This window comes from Tyto alba, unplaced genomic scaffold (assembly GCF_018691265.1).
Source record: "Tyto alba isolate M040663 unplaced genomic scaffold, T.alba_DEE_v4.0 Super-Scaffold_14, whole genome shotgun sequence".
NCBI lineage: Eukaryota > Metazoa > Chordata > Aves > Strigiformes > Tytonidae > Tyto > Tyto alba.
Genome location: NW_024881276.1, coordinates 18,419,457 through 18,443,845, shown reverse-complemented (window position 1 = coordinate 18,443,845; position 24,389 = coordinate 18,419,457). Strand labels below are relative to the sequence as shown.

General features: G+C 40.3%; 1 protein-coding gene and 1 long non-coding RNA gene across 3 annotated transcripts; one reads left to right on the top strand and one right to left on the bottom strand.

Moving 5' to 3' along the window:
- Positions 1–1,063: 1,063 nt before the first annotated feature.
- On the bottom strand, positions 1,064–24,044 carry LOC116965686. Of its 2 annotated transcripts, none has more exons than XR_004409561.2 (3): positions 23,907–24,044; positions 20,325–20,484; positions 1,064–3,364 (listed from the first exon to the last, which is right to left on the bottom strand). It is a non-coding gene; the product is annotated as an uncharacterized LOC116965686 (long non-coding RNA). The 2 variants fall into 2 exon arrangements; XR_004409562.2 differs by having other exon boundaries at positions 1,064–2,484.
- TASL (TLR adaptor interacting with endolysosomal SLC15A4) lies at positions 13,147–22,394 on the top strand. The gene is made up of 2 exons (XM_009970022.3): positions 13,147–13,332; positions 20,288–22,394. The coding sequence occupies exon 2, from the start codon at positions 20,289–20,291 to the stop codon at positions 21,162–21,164; it is 876 nt and encodes a 291-aa protein (XP_009968324.2). The 5' UTR covers positions 13,147–13,332; position 20,288; the 3' UTR covers positions 21,165–22,394.
- Positions 24,045–24,389: the final 345 nt, after the last annotated feature.

The following is a 24,389-nucleotide window of genomic DNA, read 5'->3' as shown; positions in this document are numbered from 1 at the left end:
TTAGTCCATTATCAGAACACCCTGCTCATAGGCATTTGGTTCTTTCCAGGTTACAACACACTTCTGCAGGAGCAGATCCTTAGGGGCAGAGTTGAGAGCTAGGGTGGAAACTGCTCCAGCTGCCTTGTTTGTGAGTCATTCCTGTGAGCATGTGAACTTCTAGAAGCTGTGCTGATTCTTCTATGCAATTTAATATTCTAATGACTACAAAAGAGTGATTTATCTGTATATACTCCTTATTGAGGCTATCAGGACAAAAGATAATAGGAGCATAGATAAAATAATAAGGCTAGACATTCAGATGATTAACAATGTAGCAGGGGTAAAATTAATCTACTTATTACAAAAGTAGAAAAAATACCTTTATAATAATATTATAAGGTTCCTATTCTAAGATAAATTAATAGCTGACTGTTCATTCTGTATGAGATTATATTTTTGGTATAATAATACAAAGAAATGTAATTGCTAACTGTAGGCTCTTTTATACATTAATTTCTAGCATATTGTTTGGGACAGGGAGTCAGCCTGAGGCAACACACTGCTCAGTTTGATTTCATATGCTATAGATGTACTTTATTATTTCTGTTCTATGCAGAAGTAATTGTCTGGCTAATGACCAAGACACTGCACAGCCAGTGCACCACGGCTGAATATTTCAGAAATACTTTAGGAAAATTCTTGCTCCCCCTGCAGTCAATGGAAGCTTTTGCAGTGAATTTAAGAAGGAAAGGACACAGGCATTTCTCCCGTGGATGCCCTAAAATGTGTTTGATGTTTGTGTGCGTTTGCTTTGCTTTGCTTTGTCACTGCTTGCTTGAGAAATAAATTAGATTAAAATTTTAACATCAAAATGAATTTCTCTTGGATATCTTTGCTTACTATCTTTGCTTGCTGTACTTTTGTAAACAAGATAAGCAATGAGTAAACAGAAAAAACTACTTCTGTGGTGTGTTTTGTACAAAGTTCTCAGATGATTAATGGTGGAGCATGTGAGTCTGCTAAAACAAAAGAGGACAGAGAATATTAGAAATCTCAGATACATTTGAAATGTAGGGAAGTACAGTTCTAATTAATTCACAACAATATTTTAGAGCATGAGGTGAACTTTGAAAATAAATTATATTAAGTAATTGTAATTCTTAATTATATATATAAATACATGATTTACTAGGTGTATGATTATATATAATATAAAACCACATAAAGTTTAATGTAATAATACAATATTTCCAGATATTATAATTAAAATAATACCACAATATATATCAAATAGCATAAAGTAATAACTGGTTTTCTAAGAGTTTAAAGCCATTAATTTTCACAGAATAATTTAAGGTTGGGTGGGAACTCAGAAGGTCACCTCATTACCCTCTTCTAAGATTAAGTAAACCCACCTTTTTTTTCCCCTGGTGATTCACTTATGCTATTCCTTAAGCTCCCAGAGGACATAACATCCAAATAAAAGGATTTTTTTCCATATCTTCTCCTGGAAGGACTGATTTTTATTTTCTTTTTAACTCTTCCTCTTAAAATTTTGTAATAATTAGAAGGCTGATATAAAACAAAGAGCTATTCTGTGGCTGAAATGCTACGTTTTCCTTATACATGTCAGCAGAAGGTTTTACTTTTTATCATTTTGACAACTGAGACAGCGTATGTGAAACAGGTGATCCCAGCTAACAAAGAGTATTTCTCATGACAGCTTGCTGGGGAGGAGAGGAAGGATTTAAGAATTGCATAACAATTAAGCACTGAACATTTCAGATGCTTTAAAATCAGTTCAGAGCTATATATTTTGGCAAATAAAGGAAAGATTTTTTTATTAAAATGGATTAACTCGGATAAGTTATTTTTGGCTTGGAATATTAGGTTTTCTCAAGGCCAGTCCCATAAAATTTGAAGATCAGATTTATATTGTTATACAGAAAATATCTCCTGAAAGAAACACCCTGCACACTATCTTTTGGCTGTGCAAAAATCCCTTGTCAGGTAAACTTTAAACAGCCAGCCTCCCAAAGGAATCTGATACACAATCACTCATTGAAGAAAAGGCTGTTGTGGAAGAAAGGTGAGAAGCTGTTTTCCCTGAATGTATTGTGTCCTTCTGCATGTAGAGAGGCTGGTGTGTGGATACTGTATTTGTTACAGTCGCTCTGCCTCTCTTTTGTTGACTGGAGTTCAGAGACTATCTTGTTTATAACAAATTTCACTGGTCATGGGAAAGTTCATTCTACAATTTTATGAGCAATGCTGAGTTCATTTACCTCAGGAGGCAATGAGGAACTGGAATGTGCTCTGCCGAAGAAGCAGTTCAAGGGTGAGGTGTCCATTCCTGAGCAAATCTTAGAACATATGTCTTACCTCACTAATGCAAATATCAAGAGGTCTAAACTGTTCCTCTCACCTTTGTGCCTTTAAACATGAGCCATGCTACCTGCAGCAGGCGGGTCCAATCATCATCTGTGGTTGTGGGCCTGAGGGCTGGAGAAGTGAGAAAAATTGCAAAAGGATGATTTCTTCCAATCTGCAGGTAAAAAAAGTTCTCAATTCCTAAATGGTTTTATAACAATCATATTTTGATGACAGGACAAAGTCCCCTCTCCCTCTCCTCCATCTTCCACGTTATTTCATGAGGACCGTAGCCTACCACCACAGATTGTATCAATATGTAGCTGACAGGGTTGTGAATGAGGGTGCTGGTAGTTTTTCTTCTTTCTCGGGCTGCTCTAAGAGCTGCATATTGGGTGGGGAGTGCCCTTCAATTGCTGTGTCAGACCTGCTTAGTTCTTCCCAGAGGTCACATTGCTTTGTCAGGAAAGCCAGCAACAGAATTGCTGAAGATCTCTCTTCTCTGTCCTCTCCTTAGCCACAGCTGGAGGGCAGCAAGGTGGTGATCAAGCAGCTTCTGCTCTTCAGGAGAGCTCGTGCTTCATGCTGGAGATACAGCTGGGTCTGTGGAGAAGTTGTGGGATGTAACTGGGGAGATACAGAGATATGGCCCCCTCCCAGTCTTTCCTTTAGAGTGATGTAGCTGATTCAAACACTTCAGTTTAAAAAAACAGGTCTTCTGTTCATACAGTTGACCTTAGCAGTCATATTCTAGAGCTCCTTAGGGCTATGAGAGGTCATTATCTATAATATGACCACCTTTCTCTGCAGTCCAGAGTCTGTGAGTGGAAGCAAACAACCTGCTTTAAGGGCAGCGAGCAGCCTTAATCCTGAGTTTTGCCTGGACATCACAGTGCAGGGTTTAAAATACCGCGTTCTGGTACAAGGCGAGGTACAAATTTCTGTGACCATAGATTCCATTGTGTATCACACATGGGTGAGTCAGGGATGTTGTGAAACATTTCCTGGTTACCTGTAACAGTAAATCCATAGCAGAATGTGAGTTATGCTCTGATGCTAAATGTTCATTATCACAGCATCTGGGTGTGTATAATTATTTTACATCTATTATTTTATTTTGCCTTGGCTGACAGTATGAATGGCTCCTCAGTTTGAAGATGATACAGATATCTGTAGGGTCACTGTAAATTTTAAGTTACAGTTTCTGTCATATAAGTAATGATGTTTGTGCAGCTTGCTGTGGTACGAGACAAAAAGTAGAAATGGCACAAATACTAAACACCTCTCACTTCTGATTTATCTAGTTCTTTCCCAATAAATATCTTTATCAATTCATTAAAGATGCCAACTACCTAACACAAAATAAAAGATAAACATTTTAAAGGAAAAAAAAAGCAGCAAAATAAAACCAATAAAATGAAATAATTAAAAAAAAATTAAATAACCAACTTTGCCTGACAGCACAGGAAATATTTTTTCATTATTTCTAGTATGCCTAGAAAGATATAAACATTCCTTAATACTGATTTAGGAGTTAAACTTTTCAGTTTAGTATGTGTTATTCCTACTCTTCCTGGTTTCATATTTGCTTTTTAAAACAAACAAAAACCTGTCATCCACACTGTCCTGAACTGTAAGTTTCTTACCTTCTGTTGATTTTCAGAAATCTCACTGCAATTTTGGAATTCTTGATGCCAGCATTCAGACTTGTTCCAGTAATATCTTTTACTATGGGTATGTAATCACTTGGCCTGTGACCAGCTGCTTTGATTAGCTTTCTCTTAGTTTCCAATTTTGCTTATTGGTTACTGAAATCACTTGAATTTGTTTCCCTTTTGTGTAATTAAATCCACGAGATTGTCTTATTTTCCTGAAAGTGTTATCTAAACTAGTACTTGCTTACTGAATGATTTTACAAGTTGAGAAAAGTAGTTATGTAATATTTACAGATCTCATTCAGAAACATAGAGGATGTTGGCAATGTTGACAATGTAGCCCAAATTATCAAATATCAAAAGTTGCTTTGAGCACAAAAATCTTTCTTTACCTTTAGTCTCCATTTTCCTCCTTTGTGGTTATTCTGTTACCTCTGTGTCTAGTTTCATACCCCGCTTTTTTCTATAGTGTGGTGCTTCCAGTCACACATATTTGTGTATTGTATCGTATCAATGTGTTTTCACACATTACTGTTAATTTATATTGCAGTAGCAACAAACATTCGCAGAGAAATACTTGCTTGCATTTTGTACGGAATACTATATTTTCCACCACAATCACAGACCAGCTGAGACAGGAGGGCACCTGTGAAGATCATCTGCTCCAAACATCTGCTTAGAGCAGAGTCAGCGAGAGCAGGTTGGTCATAGCTGTGTTGGCTTTTGAGTATCTTCAAGGATGGAGACTCCACAGCCTCTCTGAGCAACCCGTTACTGTGTTGGACCACCTTCACAGCAAAAAAAGCATCATAAGTTTACATGAAATTTCTTGTACTTCAGTTTGTGTCCATTACCTCTTGTCCTGTCACTGGGAAGAGTCTGGCTCTGCTGTCTTTACTCCTCCCATCAGGTCTTTATGCACATGGATAAATCCCCCTGAGCCTCCTCTTCTCCAGGCTGAGCAGTCCCGGCTCTCTCTGCCTTTCCTCTTACATCAGGTACTCCAGTCCCCTAATCACCTTTGTGGCCCAGCACTGGGCTTCCTCCAGTATTTCCGTGTCTCATAGTGGGGAGCCCAGCACTGGACCCAGCCCTTCAGATGTGTCTCACCAGGGGTGAGCAGAGGGCAAAGATCAGCTTTCTCAATCTGCTGGGAATGCTCTGCCTAAGGCAGCACAAGGTGATACTGGCCTTCCTTCTACAAGGACACATTGGTGGCTCACAATTTCAATTTTTTAATTCAAAGTGTTCTGCCTCATTCCTAAATCTTCATATTGTTTCTGCCTCAGTCTTTCTGAATATATATATGTATCTTCAGTAAATCCTCGAAGCACCGTATCAAACATACACTTTTCGTTAACTCACTGAGTTCTACATTAAAAAAAATACATTTGTTGTTTTCAGAAACCACACTGGAACCATTTTTCTTAAATTGTTTTCCTCTTATTTATGTAACTAAATAATTGTTTGCTATCAGTTTTCCTTGCAAAATCTCAGTTTCAGCCACCATCTGAAAAAAATTTCCTCAGCTCTCTATGCCTTTATAATTGCTCAACTTAATATTTTTCTGTCCCTTACCAGAAACCATCTCTCTCAAAAAATCAACTCAGCAACAATTAGCTTTCAGTCTGCTTTTCCGAAACTTGTTCGTGGTACTATTCCTCCCTCTCAACCCCTCTGGGTCTCATGCCAGGTCTCATACCCCTGGATGCCTTCAGCAGCAAACTGCGATGAGCATCATTTCTTAGTTAGCAGACAGAACCAATGTCTTGCCCACGATTGTTCCAGCCTGTCACATCTGGTGCTTTTGCTTATATTGTTTGTTCATGCTATGGTTGCCCAGGAATACCTCACTCAAACAAAACCACAGACAGTGGTTTGCTGTCACCTGGTTTGTGGACCAAAGTGCAGGAGGGTTTTCTACTATTACTTTGTTAAAAATACTCAGCAGATCAACTGATTTTTCTGTTGCTGCTTCCAGATTTCCCTGATCATCTCCATTGTAAACCTCCTGAAGGCAGTGTCTGAGTTCAAACATCATCTTCAATGGATTGTTATTGGCCAAGAAATTGGGATAGCTGAAAAGCTTGGTTGCTGGAAAGATGGGGGAATAAGAAGTGGGGGATGTGGAAATCAGAGTCAAACTAAGAGCCAGTACTCGAGAAAAGGATACATGAAATCCAGTCAGTTATCCCTGGATGGCTCTACCTGGAAATTACAGACATATGCCAATATACCTGATGTAACCAGACCTCTGCAATACCTCTTGGGTTTCTGTAATTTTTGTGGTATTTTGATACACTATCAAAAAAATCCCTTCTTAGTAGCCCTACTGCCTCAGATTTTATTATGTTACACTGAAGTATATTAAAAAAAAAAAAAAATAAAAAGGAAGAAAAACCCATCTATTGCTCAATCCCGTTTTCCAGTTAAAAGCTCTTTGCCTGATCTTAAAGTCTCACCACTAGTGGCTAGTTGTCACTGAACCAAGAAGTATATTAGCAGCATGACGCATGATTTATTTTTAACAAAGACTCAATGCAAGCATTGGAATTAAGAGTGTGCATCATATGACAGGATTTTATGCAGGTAGGCAGCGTTCCAGCCTATCTGCGTTGCCTTTGGAAATATAATTTGAAACTTTTATAATATAATTAACTAGTTCCTCCTCTGGAATTACACGGAAAATCCTGATTTATCCAGAGAGTCTGTATAGCCCCAGTGGGAATCTGACAGAAAGCCAGGAAGAAAACTGCCAATATTGTACTGAGCTAGTCCTGCAGAGATGAATATTCTTCTTTGTTCTCAAGAAGCATGCAGGTGAAACAAGCAGCTCCTCCTCTTATCAGCTGGGATTTGTTCAGGCTTAGAAATGATTAAATCTGAAGACCTGCTGAGAGGGGAATCCAGAGCTCACCCAGAGGCAAAAAAGCAGAAAAAGGTGCTTGGGGGAAGAAAGCCAAGGGGAGGAGAGAAAAGTAGGCTACACCCCGTGCTGGCAACATTGGTAAAACAACTTCAGGCTCTGCTGCCCTCTTCCAAGGATGGTGTTGTGGGCAGCTGCACTCTGCTCTAGACATGCATCTGTAGAAAGACTCCTTCGATAAAAGGTGGAACTACATTCCAAGCAGCAAAAATATTTCATCCCAGACCTACTGTTTAGTCTTATCACTAATCCAGTGATGTGCTTTTCTATCTGGTACATAGAATGTAATTAGCTGCTACTTAATTAAGTGAAGCATGTCAGTAATCATTTCAGACTCCTGAAGCAAAGGATGCAGTATAACATCCCTGGGGGATTCCTGCTGCAGGGAGTGATCTGACATAGGGGCTCATGCACGATTTTAATCTGGAGGACACGCTTTGAAACGCAGGGATCTGGGATGGCTGTTTTATTTGTTTGCCACCTGAGACTAGCTTTGATCATTCTTACTTGCTATGCACACGCAGGTTTACAAATAAAAAATAATAATTAAGAATTGTTTTTCACATTGGTTGCTGAAATTATTTATATGATTTTCAAGCATTTAAAGAAGTTTTCAATGTATGAAAAGCATTAAATAAAACTAAAATTGGGGGAAGCCACCAACTGTTCAGATTATATATACATGTTTTGAAAGTTTAGATACTTACACAGGAATGATGCATCTTGAGGAAAAATCCAGAAACAAAAAGTCACTGTTGAATTTCCTCTTTGAAAATGAACTTTTAAAGAAATGGATGAGGCCTACCACAAATTCTATGAAAGGAGGAGAACTGATGTTTTTGCATCCGGGAAAGCTTAAAAAATGACCCCAGAAGACTCCCTAAAAAGATCCAGAAGGTGCAAACATAAGTAGGGTTATAGCTGCTTGATAAACCCTCTAGCCGAGCTGGCTGGTGAGATGGGGAGAATATGCTTCATTGTTTAAAGAGTAGTTGTGGTTTGCACTCTACCCTGCCTACTGCAGTTTCAAGCTCCATTCTGCTGCTGGCTGGAATGCATCATACCCTGAAGTATTTCAGTCAGCAGCAGAGAGCAAGCTCTACACAGTATTTGTGGTGTACATCGGTATTTCAGTAAATACATATATCTGTGCATCTATACATTGTGGACCACCTTTTCTCTTCATTATTTTTGAGGCTAGAGGGGTGTTAAAAAGTAGGTGGCATTTAGATTTGCTTGTTTGTTTGTTTAAAACCATCAATTTCTAAGTTAATATGCTACAAGTTAAAAAAACAAACAAACAAACAAAAAGAAACAAGAGGAACAAGTAAAAGTTTATTGGCTTTTGGCCAGACATTGACAATGGAAGGAGGGCAGTCCTGCCAGCACACTACCTTCTGATGCTTTACAGGCCACTTGTGATTCATGCACTGCAGACTAAATAACCGTGCTTATACGCTTATGTGCCCATATGTGGTTATGCACGGAAACCACAATATACTCTGTGCCATCAACAGGGTCACTTGTACAGTAAGTTTCTTTGTTCAGAATACATTGATGCAGCATTATTTATAACCTTCATTAAAAAAAAGATGGGCCAAACAGTGACCACTAAAGGTAAATAAAGGATTATGAATGAAGAGAGGTTGAGATTGAAGGGAAAGATTTCTGAACTGTGACAAGACCAGTCTCTTAGTTCATGTAAACTAGTGAGAGGAGAAAAGAACATGAACTGAAAAGACTTCATTAACTGACTATTCATTACTAGAAAAGACTAATGCTGAGAACGTAGTGTAGAACAGCAAACAGCTTCAACATGCCATGTCCAATACTGCTGTCTTTTCTCATAGAAAACTCCCCTTGGCCTTTGAGATTTTATCAGAGGGTGCTGTGGTCTTGCTTATAATTTTCTTATATTAAAGGCCTTGCTTTTTTTTTTTCTTGATTTTCACATACATCGAACCTGTAGAGATGACTGGATATAACTAAAATATTTATGTGACCCACAAAAAAGAAACAAAATTTAACACAAGAATAAACTGTAAATTTTACTGACTAGAAGGAACATTTAAGGCAGCAGATGTTCCCTAGTATATTGTCACTTGAAGTACAAAAAGCATATTGTAATGCAACAAGAAACCAGGAAGTTCATGGCCTTTGCCTCTGTAGATAATCAAAAGATTTGGTGGTCATTTGTATGATGAAATGACTATTTCATTGTGAAGTCTCAAACTCTGGGTGCAAAACTGGATTGATTTAGCCATGTGGAAGGTGCTGTGCTCCCTGATGTGGGTTCCTGGAGGTAAGGCTCTGGGCCCCAAGCACAGCCAGACTCCTTGGTGCTGCCTGGGCTGGCACTGGCCATGGGTAGCTGGAAGCAGTAAATACAGGTGGGCACCAAAACTCTCCTGCCTTTTCCAGAGCAGCAAGGCTCTCTGTGCATCCATTCCCCTTTTTTGTCTCCTCGGAAGTGTGTGGCCAAGAGGAGGATGGTGCTACAACCACCTTTCTTCCACATAACTGGTGGAGGGCTGGAGTAATTTATCCAGGAGATTCACTTCAGCCTGGGATACCTCAAACCCATACTTACCTGGCACTCATCTGGAAGATGGGAATCCTCACATTTTACCTAGAAAATTATATTGATCTATTTTCTGCTACCAGCAATGAAGAAGAAAGAGGAAAATACTGTGTACAATCAAGGCTTCTTCCCTGTTTAAAGACTGATGTTTTACTCAAATAATCGATTATACTGGTGTAATTAATGCATTGGAAACTGAGTTTCAGGCTCTAATCAAGTGTGGCACACTGGGAAGCTTGAAATATAACTGATTTTGCTGCTGTAAGGAACATAAATCATTCATGATTGTTCTTTATGATGAAGTACTGGATAATGTGCTTATCTCCTTCCAATAACCTCTTCACTTCCAAAGACCAGAAAGATTCAAAATATCCCTTTTTTCATATTGCACAAAGTAATTATAAACTACGTGATAATCTTAAGGTGTTATCTTTAACCTGAATTTCAAAATTCCTAATTAATGGTATAGACATACCAAAGATCTAAAATTGTTTGATACCCTGATAGAGCTTACTGTGTACATACCTGCTTGAATATATGTTCAGGAAAGTTGATTTATTTTCTGCACTTATTCCTACTATTAATTTTAACAAAAAGCTATGGAATATTGGTCCTCTCGGAGGCTCTCAATTTATAATTTCTAGAATACAAACATATCACCTACAAGTGAGAGGCAGCAGCCTTTGCGCTTTTTAACAAAACAGGCCAAGGCTAAGCAGAGATTTATTTATACTGAACCTTTGTGGTAGAGCCTATAGCTATACAGAAGGAACTTCAGCTTTCTGTCATGTTTATGGCAGTGTGGCGTTATCAGTTACAACATACTGAGACATGCCATCTGAATGGAATTGGTGGGAAAGGGTTATTCAGTGTAGAAATGATAAACTGTCTAGTACTATCCTATAGATGAGTCTCTTGACAGCATTTTTCTGTTCTGCTTATATCAGCCAATAGTGCACCACATTCGGAGCAGATGCGGACAGAGAAACAGCTGGTGCTGAAACCCGACCTCCATGGTATGTGTGTTCTGGCGAGGTTATTTTGGACTAGCTCTGTTGTGGTCCCATGAAAGCCCATGAGGAAACTTGCCCATGGCAAATTTCAAGTATGGTTCTGGTGTGTCCTCCTGCTGAGTTTCATCTGAAAGGATTCTGCTTCGCATGCTTCAAGAGGCAAAGCAAAGCACAGTGAGGGCATACAACTGGCAGATTTGTTTTGAAAATAAATTCTTGAACTGCAATAAAAAGCTAAGATAGGGTCAAAATTAAAGCAGTTTCCTAGAGGAAACTCCCTGGGACTATAAAGAATGTGGTAGAGAAGGAAACAGGGAATTGTGCAACTTGAAAAGTTTTTCTTTTATTTTTTGGGGGGTGGGGATAACACATTCTTGATGCATTGGACTTGCTGTAGCAAAGCACACTGACAAAAATAAGTTGGTGTGTCCTCAGACAATCTGAGCAACTTTTACAGATGAAGAGACTGACTGAATGACTCCCTAGGGTGCAGAAGCTTTCCCTCTCACAACTATTCACTGGGTGCAGGAGGGGCAGCACATGCAGGGATCTTTGCAAAAGGAGTCAGGTGCCGCTATGTTGTATTAGTCTCCCAACTCATTCAGCTCTGAATCTGGCCCTCAGAGTGCTACACTCGGAGCAGTTGATAAACCACAGCGTCAAAATTCATACAGGACAATGCTGCTTAGGTGAGGATAGCCCTTCCAAGGTCATGAGTGAACATGGAGAAGGTCACTAGAATAAATGAGTGTGTCCAAAGCCTAGACTGTCAGGATGTTAATAAGCAATTTATATGACAAGAAATGACAGCTCTGCATCTTCCTTCCATAGGCACACATAGCTACCGTGCAGAAATACAGACAGTGTTTGACTTCCTCTAGAGCACTAAAAACATTACATGTGCATGACTGGGAAGAGAAAAGGCGACTTGTTTTTATTCCAAATCTAGGTGACTGAAGGTACGTCTTAAATCCATATTTAGGTATCTCTATGAAAGTAGATTGTTTTTTCAGTGGTTCTGGATAGCTGTGCCTTTCTAGCTGTGGAAGCACTTTTTACTTCCAAATATCTGTCCATTTATATCTGCTGGTTTTACATGGATTTAGATGATTTAAAATATATTTTGAAAACTCTCTGAGGACCTTTACAGAAATGCTTTTTTATACTGCCAAAGTTGTTTCCCAACAGTCTAACTAGGAATACTGAGCTCCTCTGTATATAGAGATCTCTGGATCTACAGAAGAGGCAAACCTTCCTGTTGATTTATTTCTAGCTCCCCTCAATACTATTTCAACCAGATATGGAAACCCAAAAAAGTGTTGGACCCATATAAATCTGGAAAGGCCTGAGATTGTCCATAGTACTGATGAAGGATCAGACAAAAAAAATACAATAAAGTTAATGTTAGTGTTAAGCATAAAAGAGTTGTCACTACAGGAGCCTTGTTTCCACAGGGAACACTTTTACAGCAAAGATATATGTTGATATTTGCATTAATTGCCAATTTTGTCCAATTTTTGTGCTTTTTAGATGTCGTTGATCCTAGCACAGCATATGACTGGGTACAATATTATTTGATCAAACTGTTGTATGAATTAGCTAGTGATATGTAGGTAGGGCCAGACTGGCATAGGTACTTTTTTCATGCCTATGGCTAAGAAGACTTTGAATACCAGTCCTGATCATGTATCATATCACAGTGAATATTTAGCAAAATTATGTTAATAGCAGCATTGTATTACAATGTGTTTTCTAGCTGGCAGAACCGGAGGCTTCTGAGAAGAAAACATTAAAAAATAGGTCCTCAATAATAAAGCTGAAATACACTGAGAATGAAAATAAATTTATTATTGCAATGTATGGATGCCTGATGATGCCTTTTTAAGCACATTCTGTACATCCTGTTGGGATCAATTCAAACATTCCAGTTACATCCTCCAAACAGTACTTGCCTTCTGTCCTTTAAGGAGTACTCCAACACCGATCTCAAAGCCGTGTTCACTGACCATATGCCTCAAGCTTGGCGGGTGAGCTCCTGCTTGCCCAACATATTTTCATATACTGCCCCTGCTAAGACAAGCTGCCTGCCTGGGTATGGCAGGCACTGTGATACTGAGTGTACCTCGAGTCTAACTTCCCTGGTGACAGGTTTTGCAGATAGATACCCAGCAAAACCTGATAAACCAGCTGAGCTGTGCTGCTTGGTGGAAGCTGAGATATACGAGGGTCTGCAGACAATGAAGTAGACCTCCTGTGAAATGCATGTCTGCTTTGGCATCTCACTCTTCCTACCTATTTGGCATGACAGCCTTGACATGTCTAGATGTCTTGCTGTGTCAATTAAAAGGAGAACAGATAGCTAGCGGTTGAAATGGGGTACGCTCTAAGTTGCCAACAAATGAGAAGTTTATCTAAGATTGTTCCAGCTGTTCAACTCACCAGGTTTTTCTTTTTGTATAACAGTTAATAAAGAGAAGTCCATCTGCCTGGACTGAGTGTGTTGCAATCAGCTATTTTAACAGTACAGTTTCACAATGAAGTTTCATTTAGACATAAAAGAGGAAGTAAGTTCAGCGTGTTGCAGTTCAGTCAGTTATAAAACCCCCTCATTTCCTAGGGGACTTTCTTTCTATACTTGTGTGCTATAGATGATTAGAAATAAAACACGTCATCTTACAGGTGTATTTAAAAAAGGAAATAAAAACAGAACATTGCATTTTGGGGTAGGACAGAATCACAGGAAGCTTTAAACTGGTTAGAAGACAACAAATTTTCTCTACCTGGTCAGTTGCTGTAACTTCGGAGGTAAGAATTAAAATATACTATGCATTATATATATAAATGTATGAAAATGTTGCTCTTGCTTATCAGAGTGGCTCAGTTCTGTTTGTGTGGGATCACAGCTGGTAGCTGGTAAAATGAAGATGTACTTTTTCTGTTTTGATTGCATGTGCATGTTTGCAGTCTCAGCCACTGCCCACAAGCAGTTTCTGCTGCCTTTAGAAGTGATGAGAACATTTAAAAAGTGCCATCTTCACAACCATGGCTGACTGTGATTGCAGTGCAACTTCAAAATGCAAAAAAATTGTTCCTCTGATATTTCTAAAGTCTTTCATAAAATCATACTAAAAATGTTTTTCAGAATACTTTTAAATGGAGTCTTATTAGGTGTGTTGCTTTTATCATAGTTATGGTATTTTTATTGATCTTTCTGTGCATGTTACTATACTAAGTAATGTCTTCGAAGTGGAGTACTCTATTTGTAGATTAGAAATAAAAAATAGGCATCATAATAGATAAACATAGGCGTCATATTTAAACAAAAAGTTCATAGAAAAAAAGCTGAGACTTCTCTGAAAACAGGATAATGTTAAAAAATATAAACAAAGATGCTTTATCACTGTATTTTCCTGATTCACAGAAAATTTCCTGGTTCACTGCAAATTCACAGCTTGACATGGGTGTACACAGACAACATGCAACCTCCCTTCTCTTTTTTATACTCTACAGCAGCTGTGACTAATGTTTCAATGCTTGTTGGTTCACCATTTCCCTACTCCTCCTGGGAAACCCCTTCAGCCTTTTCTGTCTTTCTTGCTTTACCATTTATTCTTTTAACTTCTAGAAAGTGTATTCTTGTCTATAAGACCGCACATGAATTTATTTCCCCTTTACTTCAAACGCTTAGATACAGAATATAGTCCATATATTTCAGTCATGACAACAACTAACAACTCATTAAAATAAACACAGAAATCCAGAAACATGAAATTATTTTCACCCCAGAAAGACATAAAAGCATGATGTAGAAATATTACATAGTCAAGTCATCTTCATGAATGTGGAGCCTGATCCTTTCATGCCTCACATTTCATGTTGCTTACAGCTGTGGGTATGGGATGTAAAATGCTTATGATACCAGACTGATGGTGTCCTAAAAAAGTCTTTGTATGGGCATAGGTGTTTAAGAAAAGTGTGGAAGATGAACCAGGCTTGCTCTGGATGAAGTTTCAAGGAACTTAAACTGATAAAACAAACTTGAATGGGAAATTATTTGAGACGTCAAGAAGTTATATTTACCCACATACAGTTTTCACTGTATTTTTCATGTAAACCTGTCCCCACAAGGTCCACTTAAAGATACAACTGCACTCAAACATACACTAATCATTATTTTTTTTTAAATGAAAGAAACCAGATGCTTCATTTAGAATGATTAAAAATGGGTAGACACTTGTATAACAAGAATATTCAACAGTATAATAGACATATAAAAGCATAATGTGTTCTTGGGGAAGATGCTTCTTCTCACTTGTTTCCTTCAGCCTGTCCTTCAAGGAGATTCCCTCATACTCTTGAAATGTAGGATTATTATCCTCTCGAACCTGCTCTACTTGATCCCCCCAAGACAGCCCATAGTCCTCTGTGGGAGAGGTACTCCTAGCTTTCCTGCATCTCTTGAACTGCTGACATTTGAATAAACAAGATGAGCCGGGCTCATATTCCCTTCTGTGGGAAGACAAACAGATCAGAGCAGAGAGCTGTGGGGAGGGGACAAGAGGGGTTTGGCTCATGACAGCTGCTGAAAGAGCCTCACGGCACAGTCCCACAGGTCCCAGACCTTCAAGGGCAGCAGCAGGGAGAGGAAGTTACATATGCAGTGGGTAGCATTCGGATGCTTGTGCAAAAACACCTCTTAGCTAGTCCTCTTCCCTTCTGCCATGGGCAAAGTGGGCCAACTCCTACCTCAGATAGCAGCCACTGTTATCATAGAGTCATATAACAGCCCAGGTTGGAAAGGACCTCAAAAGATCATCTGGTCCAACCTTTCATGGGAAAGGGAGCCTAGGTAAGACTATCTAGCACCCTGTCCAGTCACATCTTGAAAACCACCAGCTACCCAGGGACCTCCACCACATCCCTGGGGAGGTTGTTCCAGTCATTGATTGTTCTCATTGTAAAAACTGTCTTTCTTATGTTGAGATGAAACCTCTCCTGATGCAACTTGCCCCTTCTCTTCTCCATGTGGCTCCTTGTGAAGAGAGAGTCTATGTACTTTTTGTAGCTGCCCTTTAAGTACTGGAATACTTTCATGAGGTATCCCCCCACCTTCTTTTTCCGGGGAGAGGAGTCCTAACTCCTTCAGTCTTTCCTCACAGGGCAGGTTCTCCAGCCCTTTGATCAACTTCATGGCCCTCCATTGGACCCTCTAGTCTGTCCACATCTTAAATTGTGAGGACCAGAACTGGGCACTCCAGGTGTTGCTTAAGAACTGCTGAGTAGAGTGGGATGATCACATCTCTGTCTCTGCTAGCAGTGCCCCTGCAGATGCAGCCCAGGGCACTGTGGTGGTACACTGCTGAGCTGTGTTCAGCTTGTTGTCCACCAGGACCCCCAGATCCCTTTCAGCAAGGCTGCCCCTCAGTCACACAGATCCTAGCCTGTGCTGGGGTCTTTGGTTATGTTGCCCCAGGTGCAGAGCCTTGCACTTGTCTTTGTTAAACCTCATACTGTTATTGCTAGCCCACTCTTCCAGCCTGTCCAGGTCTCTCTGTAAGATGGCTCTCCCTTCTGATGTGTCCACCTCACCATGCAGTTTAGTGTCATCAGCATTACCTTTGCCCAGCCAGCCCTGAGCACTGGAGATAGCCCTTATCACATGAGATTCAGATACCAAAGATCTGGGTGTTTCAGGCATTAAGGAAAGGCTATACTCATCCATATGCATAGCTCATTATACCACCTTCTCCACTCTCCTGATTTGGCTGTACTGAGGCTTTCTGGGAGCTGTTTCACACCAGCCCCAGTGGAAGGTGAGATATGGGTCCTGAAACATGTGCAGGCTTGCTCTCCAGCCTATCCTGCTTGCCAGGTGAACTCCTGCATGCATGTCCTGCAGTCTGAGGTAGATCCCAAATCTCACTGAAGGGATCTGTCTGTATCTTCACAGCCTGGAAAAGTGTCTCTTAAAATGGGGAAAAAATACTATAGGTGGATCCACAGGATTTGAGTTCCCTCAAGACAGGGAGACTTTGTCATCTGGGGTCTCATCTAGTAAGTCAGCTAGAATTTAAGGCATACACTGTGATAAAACTTGGACTCCAACTACCAGCAGCACAACTTTAGTGCCATTCAGAGCCCTGCTCAGGGATCTGAAAGCCAGACATATTCAAAACAAGCTTGTCTCTTCTATGAGTTTCCATCCCCTCCTTTTGCAATGCAAAAGAATGTCCCTTTCCCCACTGAGCTGTGATCCCAGCTGGCACCAGATTCTTCCTGTTCTCCCTAGCAACTTTTCATCTTGCTCAGGTTTTTATATAGGACACAATTTATCATATCTCTTTGTGTACACTTCTCAGGCTTTCCTTAAGCATTTTCCTTCTCCTGAGCCAAGAACTCCCATTCTGTTTGCCTGTCCTCAGACTTTAATCCAAGGTATTTATACAAACATTGGCACCGTCTCCAAGCATTATAACCCAGCAAATTTGCTGCCACTCAGAAAATACTGGAAATACCACTGGATTCTCCACGTGGCTTTAAACATTCATCCTGCCTTTAGGCCTTTCTGCTGCTGAAGAACTGCACAAAACCCCCAGGCAAGACATATGAGTTTTTAAGATCATCTGACAGTAGTAAAGACTATGTCAGATAAAAAAGACAGCATACACCAGTGTTCTCCCTCTGTCTCCACTAGGCTTAGATAGAATGTAGTCAGCTCCCACTGCCAGGATAGTAGCCACACATGGAAAAATCTCTTTGTTCACCTCACATGCAAAATGCATCAGATCAGAACTGTAAAAGGGACTGGTTTTCCTTGTGCAACAGAAGGCATGCAGTTATTTTCAGGAAGCAGGAAGTGAAATCTGAATTTAAGGAGCATGAACCAAAATATTGAAAGACATTAGATATAATCCCTGTGCACTTGGAATCCTGGTGTATACGTGCATCTGTGTCATGGAATTAAGAGAAGGGGCATGAGAAAGTAGAATTAATGAAAAATGTCGTCCTTATCAGATGTAAAATGCAAGAATTAAAGGTAACACAACTGTGTGACCAGCTTGGTAGTGATGGAGTAGCAACTCAACAAGATTATGTATTATACTAACTACTAGGACCAGAGATATATGCACCTCTCTTTTGCATTCAGACTCTCAACACTGCCTGTCAAAACTTCAGCCAGATTTCCTTGCAGAGCTGGGAATAGTCAGATTAGTGTGACAGCCCTTGCTAACTTTAGAGGGTAAGGTTGTAACTCATTCAGCAAAACACACAGCTCCCCAGCCCAACAGGAGCCTAATCTTTTTTAATTTGCCAGTTCTTTTGCTTCCACGCCTGTCTCAGACAGTGTGCTCCAAAACTCTTAAAATAAGTATCACAGAATGCAGTGCAAAGAAATGAAACCGTTGGTTTCATTTCCCTAATGCATCACCTTATGACAGAAACAAGATACATCTGGGTAAGAGGAAAGACAGAAGTGTCACATGCTACCTGAACACAACTGGCTTTGCATACATTGGTAGAGCAGTGAACAGGCCATATGTTATATTTCCACTCATTTCTCAGAATCCACATTACAAATGAGAGTATCACAATTCCAGATTCATGATAGCCAAAGTCAGTGGTAACTTCACACCAAAGCCATCTGGGCTGTGGGTGATAGGGGGAAGGGAACAGCCTTTGCACTGCAGACGGGGGGAACAGAAGCAGAAGAGAGAGTGGGAAGAGTTGATAAACTGAGCATCTCTAGCATTTGGCTAAGGTATCTGTGGTGGCACCTTTATCACAGCTAAAACATAAAGCAAGACAACAGCAGCATACTGCAAGAAATGCCAAGCCTCAAATATGATTTTTTTTTTTCTGTCTTGTGTAAATAGATTGCTTTTCATTAAATGTTACCTGCCTGTGGGAAATCTCACACAACTGGCAGCAGCCGAAAGAATCCAGTGGCACCAAACCAAGTGTTTGGGCACATTTAATTTCTAGTAATTTAACGGAAATTTCCTTCTGAAGGAAGTTTATTTTCCCTCCAACCTTCTTCATAGTGTGGAAGTAATTTCCCCCCACTCTGAGGAAAGTCTTTTCTCATGCTGTCTCCTTCCTAACATCTACGCCAAGTCTATACCTGTGCTTAGACAGAATTTAGCCAATATTTCTTATTAGTGCAGCATTTTGCACTATCAACTCTGAAACATTAAATACTTCACTAAGAAATGAGAGACCTTTCACTCTTGGAAAAGATAAGTCAACAGCAGCATGGGGTAGTGCAGCGTGTGCCAGAGAGATGCCACCTCCCCATTCACAGCTTGTGGGAAGATGTTCCCGTTCTGGTGCTCTGTCACAGTGGGTGTTTTGAAATAGACCGGCAAACTGTCACATAACTGGGACATACATTCATGTCTGCACAGACAGTATCCGTTAAGGATTAGGATGATATAATAGCATTAAGTAGTAAATGAAGAAAAGTACTCGCTGTTAAAACAAAGACAAGTAATTTGTTCCTCTATCTCACATGTTGTTTTGTACTATGGAGAGACAAAAACAATTTAAATTTATTTTTACTTAAGATTTACTTTCTCCTTGCGGGACCGCACGATTTCTTTAGGACGTTTTTCCCATTCATTGTCTCCTTGACATCTGCTAAAAATAAAGACACAGAGGTGGACTTAAGAGTAATTCTGTGGTAGTGGTGCTGCTAAAGCTTGGGCAGAACATTTACTGAGGTGCAGATGCATGTGTGAGTCCTGTCTTTCATGACTAACATGTCTATGCAGCTTTTGAGACTGAGCTGCCTGCTCAGAGAGTGGGGAGAGTTAGTGACTGCTGGAACCTGATTGTGCCTTTGTAGAAACACGATGGAAACTGATTTCAGAGCTGGTGCTATTCATGAATAATCCAACACTGAAGGAGCTGGGGTACTTCTGAAATGTGTACTTTCCTCTGCATTGCACTGAAATACGTCTCTTCAAAAGTACGCTTCAGATGTCTACATCTAAGGTAGTCAGTTTAAGATCCTTTTACAGTAACTAAAGAGTGATAAGCAAATCCAGGGCACAATTCATTTTATTTTGATTTAGGTGTCTAAAACAGGCCAGATGAATCATGCCTCCAAAAAGCCTTGCTTTTGCCACTGGCATTTTCTGGTCTAAAAGTTAGAGACAGTTAATTCCATCCTGCTTGGCATGCAGAAGTGCAAAGTGCTAGTTTAACGATCTGAGATATTTTAATGAGAAAGGAACCACATCTATAGTCATTGATTAGTCTGGAACAGAAGGGGTGATACTCTCAATATGAATCTCAAATCAGCATAGTTCAGAGGCAGGTGAGAAGCCGCACACAAAAAATGTTGCTTCAAAGGATATGAGAAAAAGGGGGAACTCCCTTGGCTTCTTTGAAGTCTAAAGGCAAAAATACACACATTTAAGTGTAAGCTATTACAGAAACCATTACCACAACAAACCACTTCTTGTTCCTCTCTTCCCAACTAACTTGTCATTGGATGTACTGGACATGCCATACATTATGTTATACAGAATATGCTTTGATGTGATTAGCAGCCCAACAGGGAGGCTAGCTAATTACTCAATGGCTCAAGCCCTCTAGAAAGACAGAGACACTCTTGTTCATGTCCAAATCAGAAACACCTCTCCATAGCTAGTAACAGACTTGTGAGTGTAATCACCACTCAGTGACTTTGTAATGAACTAATGGTTTCTTCTTGTCATTTTTTCTGTCTGCTGGTGGTTCCCTTCCTTTGGTGAAGGATGCTGTCAGAAGGTTACCTTTATGGAATCGCCTACCTTTGTGAAGACCTGAACCCTGAGCTCTACAGCAAGAGTTCAGCTGAGGAAGTGGTGTGTGAAATGAGGTCCATTAATTATTCTTCCATGGATGAAGGGCAAGGAAAAAGTCTCCTTCAGAGGTGCAGATCTTCTGGCAAGTGCATTTCCTCAGTCTGCCCTAGAGGTAGCAAACACAGCAGAAAGCAGAAGGATAATCTACAGCCTATAGACCACCCCGTGCCCTCCGGGCAGCCATCTCCAGCTGTGCATGTCTGCGAAGGGCCGACAAGAAAAGACACCTACCTGGTTCCATCTTCCTGCAAAAGCATTTGCAAGAACTACAACGATTTGCATATAGCCGGGGACTACGTGGTGCCGATTAGCTCAGTCACGACAGATTTTACCTGCGACAGCGGCATAGGGCCCTTCTTGGAGTCCTCAGAGATTCCTCCCCCCATGGAGTCCGTGAGGGTCCCCCCCTCCAGCGACACGAGCCGTAAGCCGGCCCAAGGCTACTCCTCATGCTGGCGGCTGGCGAGCTTAGTGCCCCACCAGCAGCCCCTCTCCGACTCAGCCCTGAACGACTACCTCGAACAGAAGCTGGTGGAACTGTATAAGCAATATATCATGGATAGCACAGCAAACAGGGCATCCCCCACTCAGATCCTGGCCTCGGAGCTTATCATGACTAACGTAGATCAAATCAGCATGCAGATATCACGGGAGAGGAATATGGAGACCACCAAGGCCAAAGACATTGTCATTAGCCGTTTCTTACAAATAGCCAGTGAAAAAATATCCTCAGAAATTAGCACACCCAGCCTGCATATTTCCCAATACAGCCACACTAATGCATAGTATTTGAAAGCCTGCTGTTAGAAAACTTTTATGTTCTGCAAAGTCAATTTTTAGTTTCTTAAGACATTTTTCTGCTTCATAAAAATGCATTTACCATCTACCACTTGAATTAAGCCTTCCAGTACATATTAAATAAGTAAAAATATCTGAACTGTGTAGCCCCTATTGTGGACCAGATGATTTAGTGTTTGTTGTTTTTTTTTTTTTAAAAAAAAAAAGTTTTTCCCTGCAGGCTTATTTTAGTAAGCATCAGACATTAAAAACATTTTGCAGAAAAATGACTAAGAGCCCATGACACTTTTCCCGGTGCTCACATGTTTGCTTTCTTCCCCACGTGCTTGACATATCACTTCAACTTTCCTCTGTCTGGAGTCTGCCATCCTACCCCTGGGTCTGTGTGAAGGCTTACACCCACGCAAGTGCCAGCACAGTGATGGCAGAGCCACAGAAACACAGAATTGAGAATGTCAGCTAGTTCATCTGCCTGCTCCACATGGCTTTACATATGACATCCCTCACAGAAGCTTTTATAATTTATTCTTAAAGATACTAAGGGGATAGACACTTTATGGTTTCTTCTATACTAACCCTAATTATTTAATTGGTGTCTTCCTGTTCAGAATTTACCACCCCTTCTTGCAAAGCACAAACTCTGTTTCCAAACAGACTTCATCAGTAGGAGCGTGCGTGTGTACCCGTGTGCTTTGCACTGAACTGAACTGTTACAAGGGACGCTGGTGATCCGTGAGCACAGACAGACACCACCTTTGCCAGCTACTTACAGACCCGCAGCTGCGAGGTGGTCGTGTAGGGACAGCGAGGATCATAAAGGGGCAAGAGGAGGAAGAATTCACCTTTGCTGAGAGAATTGCACATGGAAAAATAAGGGCTAATCCAAAGCCCATGATAAATGCAAACAGTTCATTTGAATGCAGAAGGAAAGCTGAAATGGAACGCTCAGTGGCATGGCTAACCACTTCTTTTGCTACGATCTATGTATCATAGGTCAAGGTCATTTGAACCTGATATGTATTTCTAATAGGAAGGTCCTTTTTTGTAAAATTTCACCAAATCTTAAGACAAAAAAGAGCTGCCTTGTGGCAAGGATGGTTACCTACTTTGAGTCTGTATAATGTGTAACATATTGTCAATGCCAATCCATCACTGGTTGAGTTTCTAAGTATCAGTATAATATAAATACTAATTTATAATAAATATTTGTAAAATGTTTTCATGTTATTGGTTCCACTGTGTCATTTTGGACTTTGTGGGTTTTTGTGTGTTTTTTTGTTGTTTTTTTGTTTTTTTTTTTTTTTTTAAATGTAAGGCATGCCTTTATGTATATTTCAAAACCAAATATAAGGTAGTAAACATGTCAGTTTACTCTATTGCTGCTGTCTTTCCAGAGATTGCTGGGATAGCTCAGCATATTTTCCTGTTTGTGCAATGAAGGGGTATCCAAAAAGCAGTTGCCATAAGAACCTTTGATGTGTGAATCCAGAGATTGTACATCTGTTGCCATAGCAGCCTACACAAATACTATTATTCAGCAATTCAAGATAGATAATTTCTGGCATACAGGATTTCTAGACTGTGATCAAATGCAATTTACAAATAGAAAAAAATTCTATTTTTAAGAGAAAATAACATTCATGGTAATGCATAGGTACACTTGTGTGTTCTGCATGAAAAATCCATTACCAATGGATCTCTCAAATCTCTTGAAACCCTCCCAGAATAAAAGGATACACTAGAATCTATTAAAATGGCTTGCAGAGGACAGCAAAATTGAGAAAATACAGTGTTTTTTATGTCCTACAGATACAGATTCAGGGTTTTCAAAACATGGGGGCTTTGTTCATGCCTATTGACATTCACATCACTGAATTTGAGTAGCAAAAGATGTAGTAGAAAGCAGCTTGCAGAGTTGAATGCATAAATCAATACCCTTGCTGAAAGATCTGTCACCTTCATCAGAAATCACAATCGATTCTTACAGTCAACTTTACCCACTCCACAGACCATGTCCTGCAGAAACAAAACAGCACTTTATCGTCCGTTACTCAGAAACCCATATCTCGATTTTCCCGCAGCCGGCAGGGCTGTGATGGACAACCAGAGGGAAACAGCAAGGACAGCCAGGGAACGGGGGCCAAGAGCCCGCCCAAACCCGCGGAAAACGTCCTCCATTTCTCTGGGCTAACTCCAGGGGTGCTGTGTCAGAGGGGTGCAAGGGGAATGGGGGGCTTGGCCCTCGGGGGATGCGCTGGTATAACAGTGCCCTGCAGAGCAGCAGAGAAGACAGACGGATCTTAAATGTGCAAAAGCATTGCTCATGCATATAGAGGGCATATTTGATACTTACATTTGATTAATCAGTCAACTACAAATCATTCTATTCTCGTGCAGCTTTCTTCCCAGCAGATCACTTAATATAATCATACCTACTTTCAAGTAATGGTCTTATTTTATATTGTCAGATTAACACAAATTTTATTCATGGAAGAGTCATAATCATTGCAGAAGCTGATTTATTCCGGAAAGACAGCATCAACCACTTCTTCCCCACATATGGTTATTTTACTTTCCCTGCCTAAATATAAATCCCCCTTTCATTTTGAGCCCTGCAGTGTACGTGCTTCTCACATAAATTACACACCAGTCACATCCCATTATCTGAAGCAGTAGAAGTAGCCCTTGGATTTAAGGCAGTTTCTACATAAACAAAGAACTATTTCTTACTTTCCACTGTGCTCAGCTGAAAGTGCATTTCCATCTCTGTCCTTCCTCCGCTTGAAACTAATCTTCCTCTGCACAGGTGCCTCTCTAGGTGTGGCTGTTTCCTGCTAAAAGCACTTGGATAGCAATTAGGCTGCTATTACCATGAGTCAGGTTGTTATCTAAAGCGATTATCATCTTCTCTCTCCTTCCCTTCCCTCCTCTTTTGCCTCAGGGTCAAACCTTTAAAGAGAGAGATCCCATTTTTCTAGTAGCTCCGTTAAATAACTAATTTTTAGCCAGGGGCGCAGCGTTTCTTGACACGAGCTTATCAAAATGCTGATGGAATCCCGGGTGGCTGGGGAGTGCGTGTTGGAGAGGAGAGTCTGAATTCTGCCCTCAAAATACTTCCTAATAATATGGCTATTTCTTAGGTGACTAAGATCACCTAACAAGGCAATGAAAATGGTAATAAATATTTCAGTAACTGTTTGGTTGATATTTTCA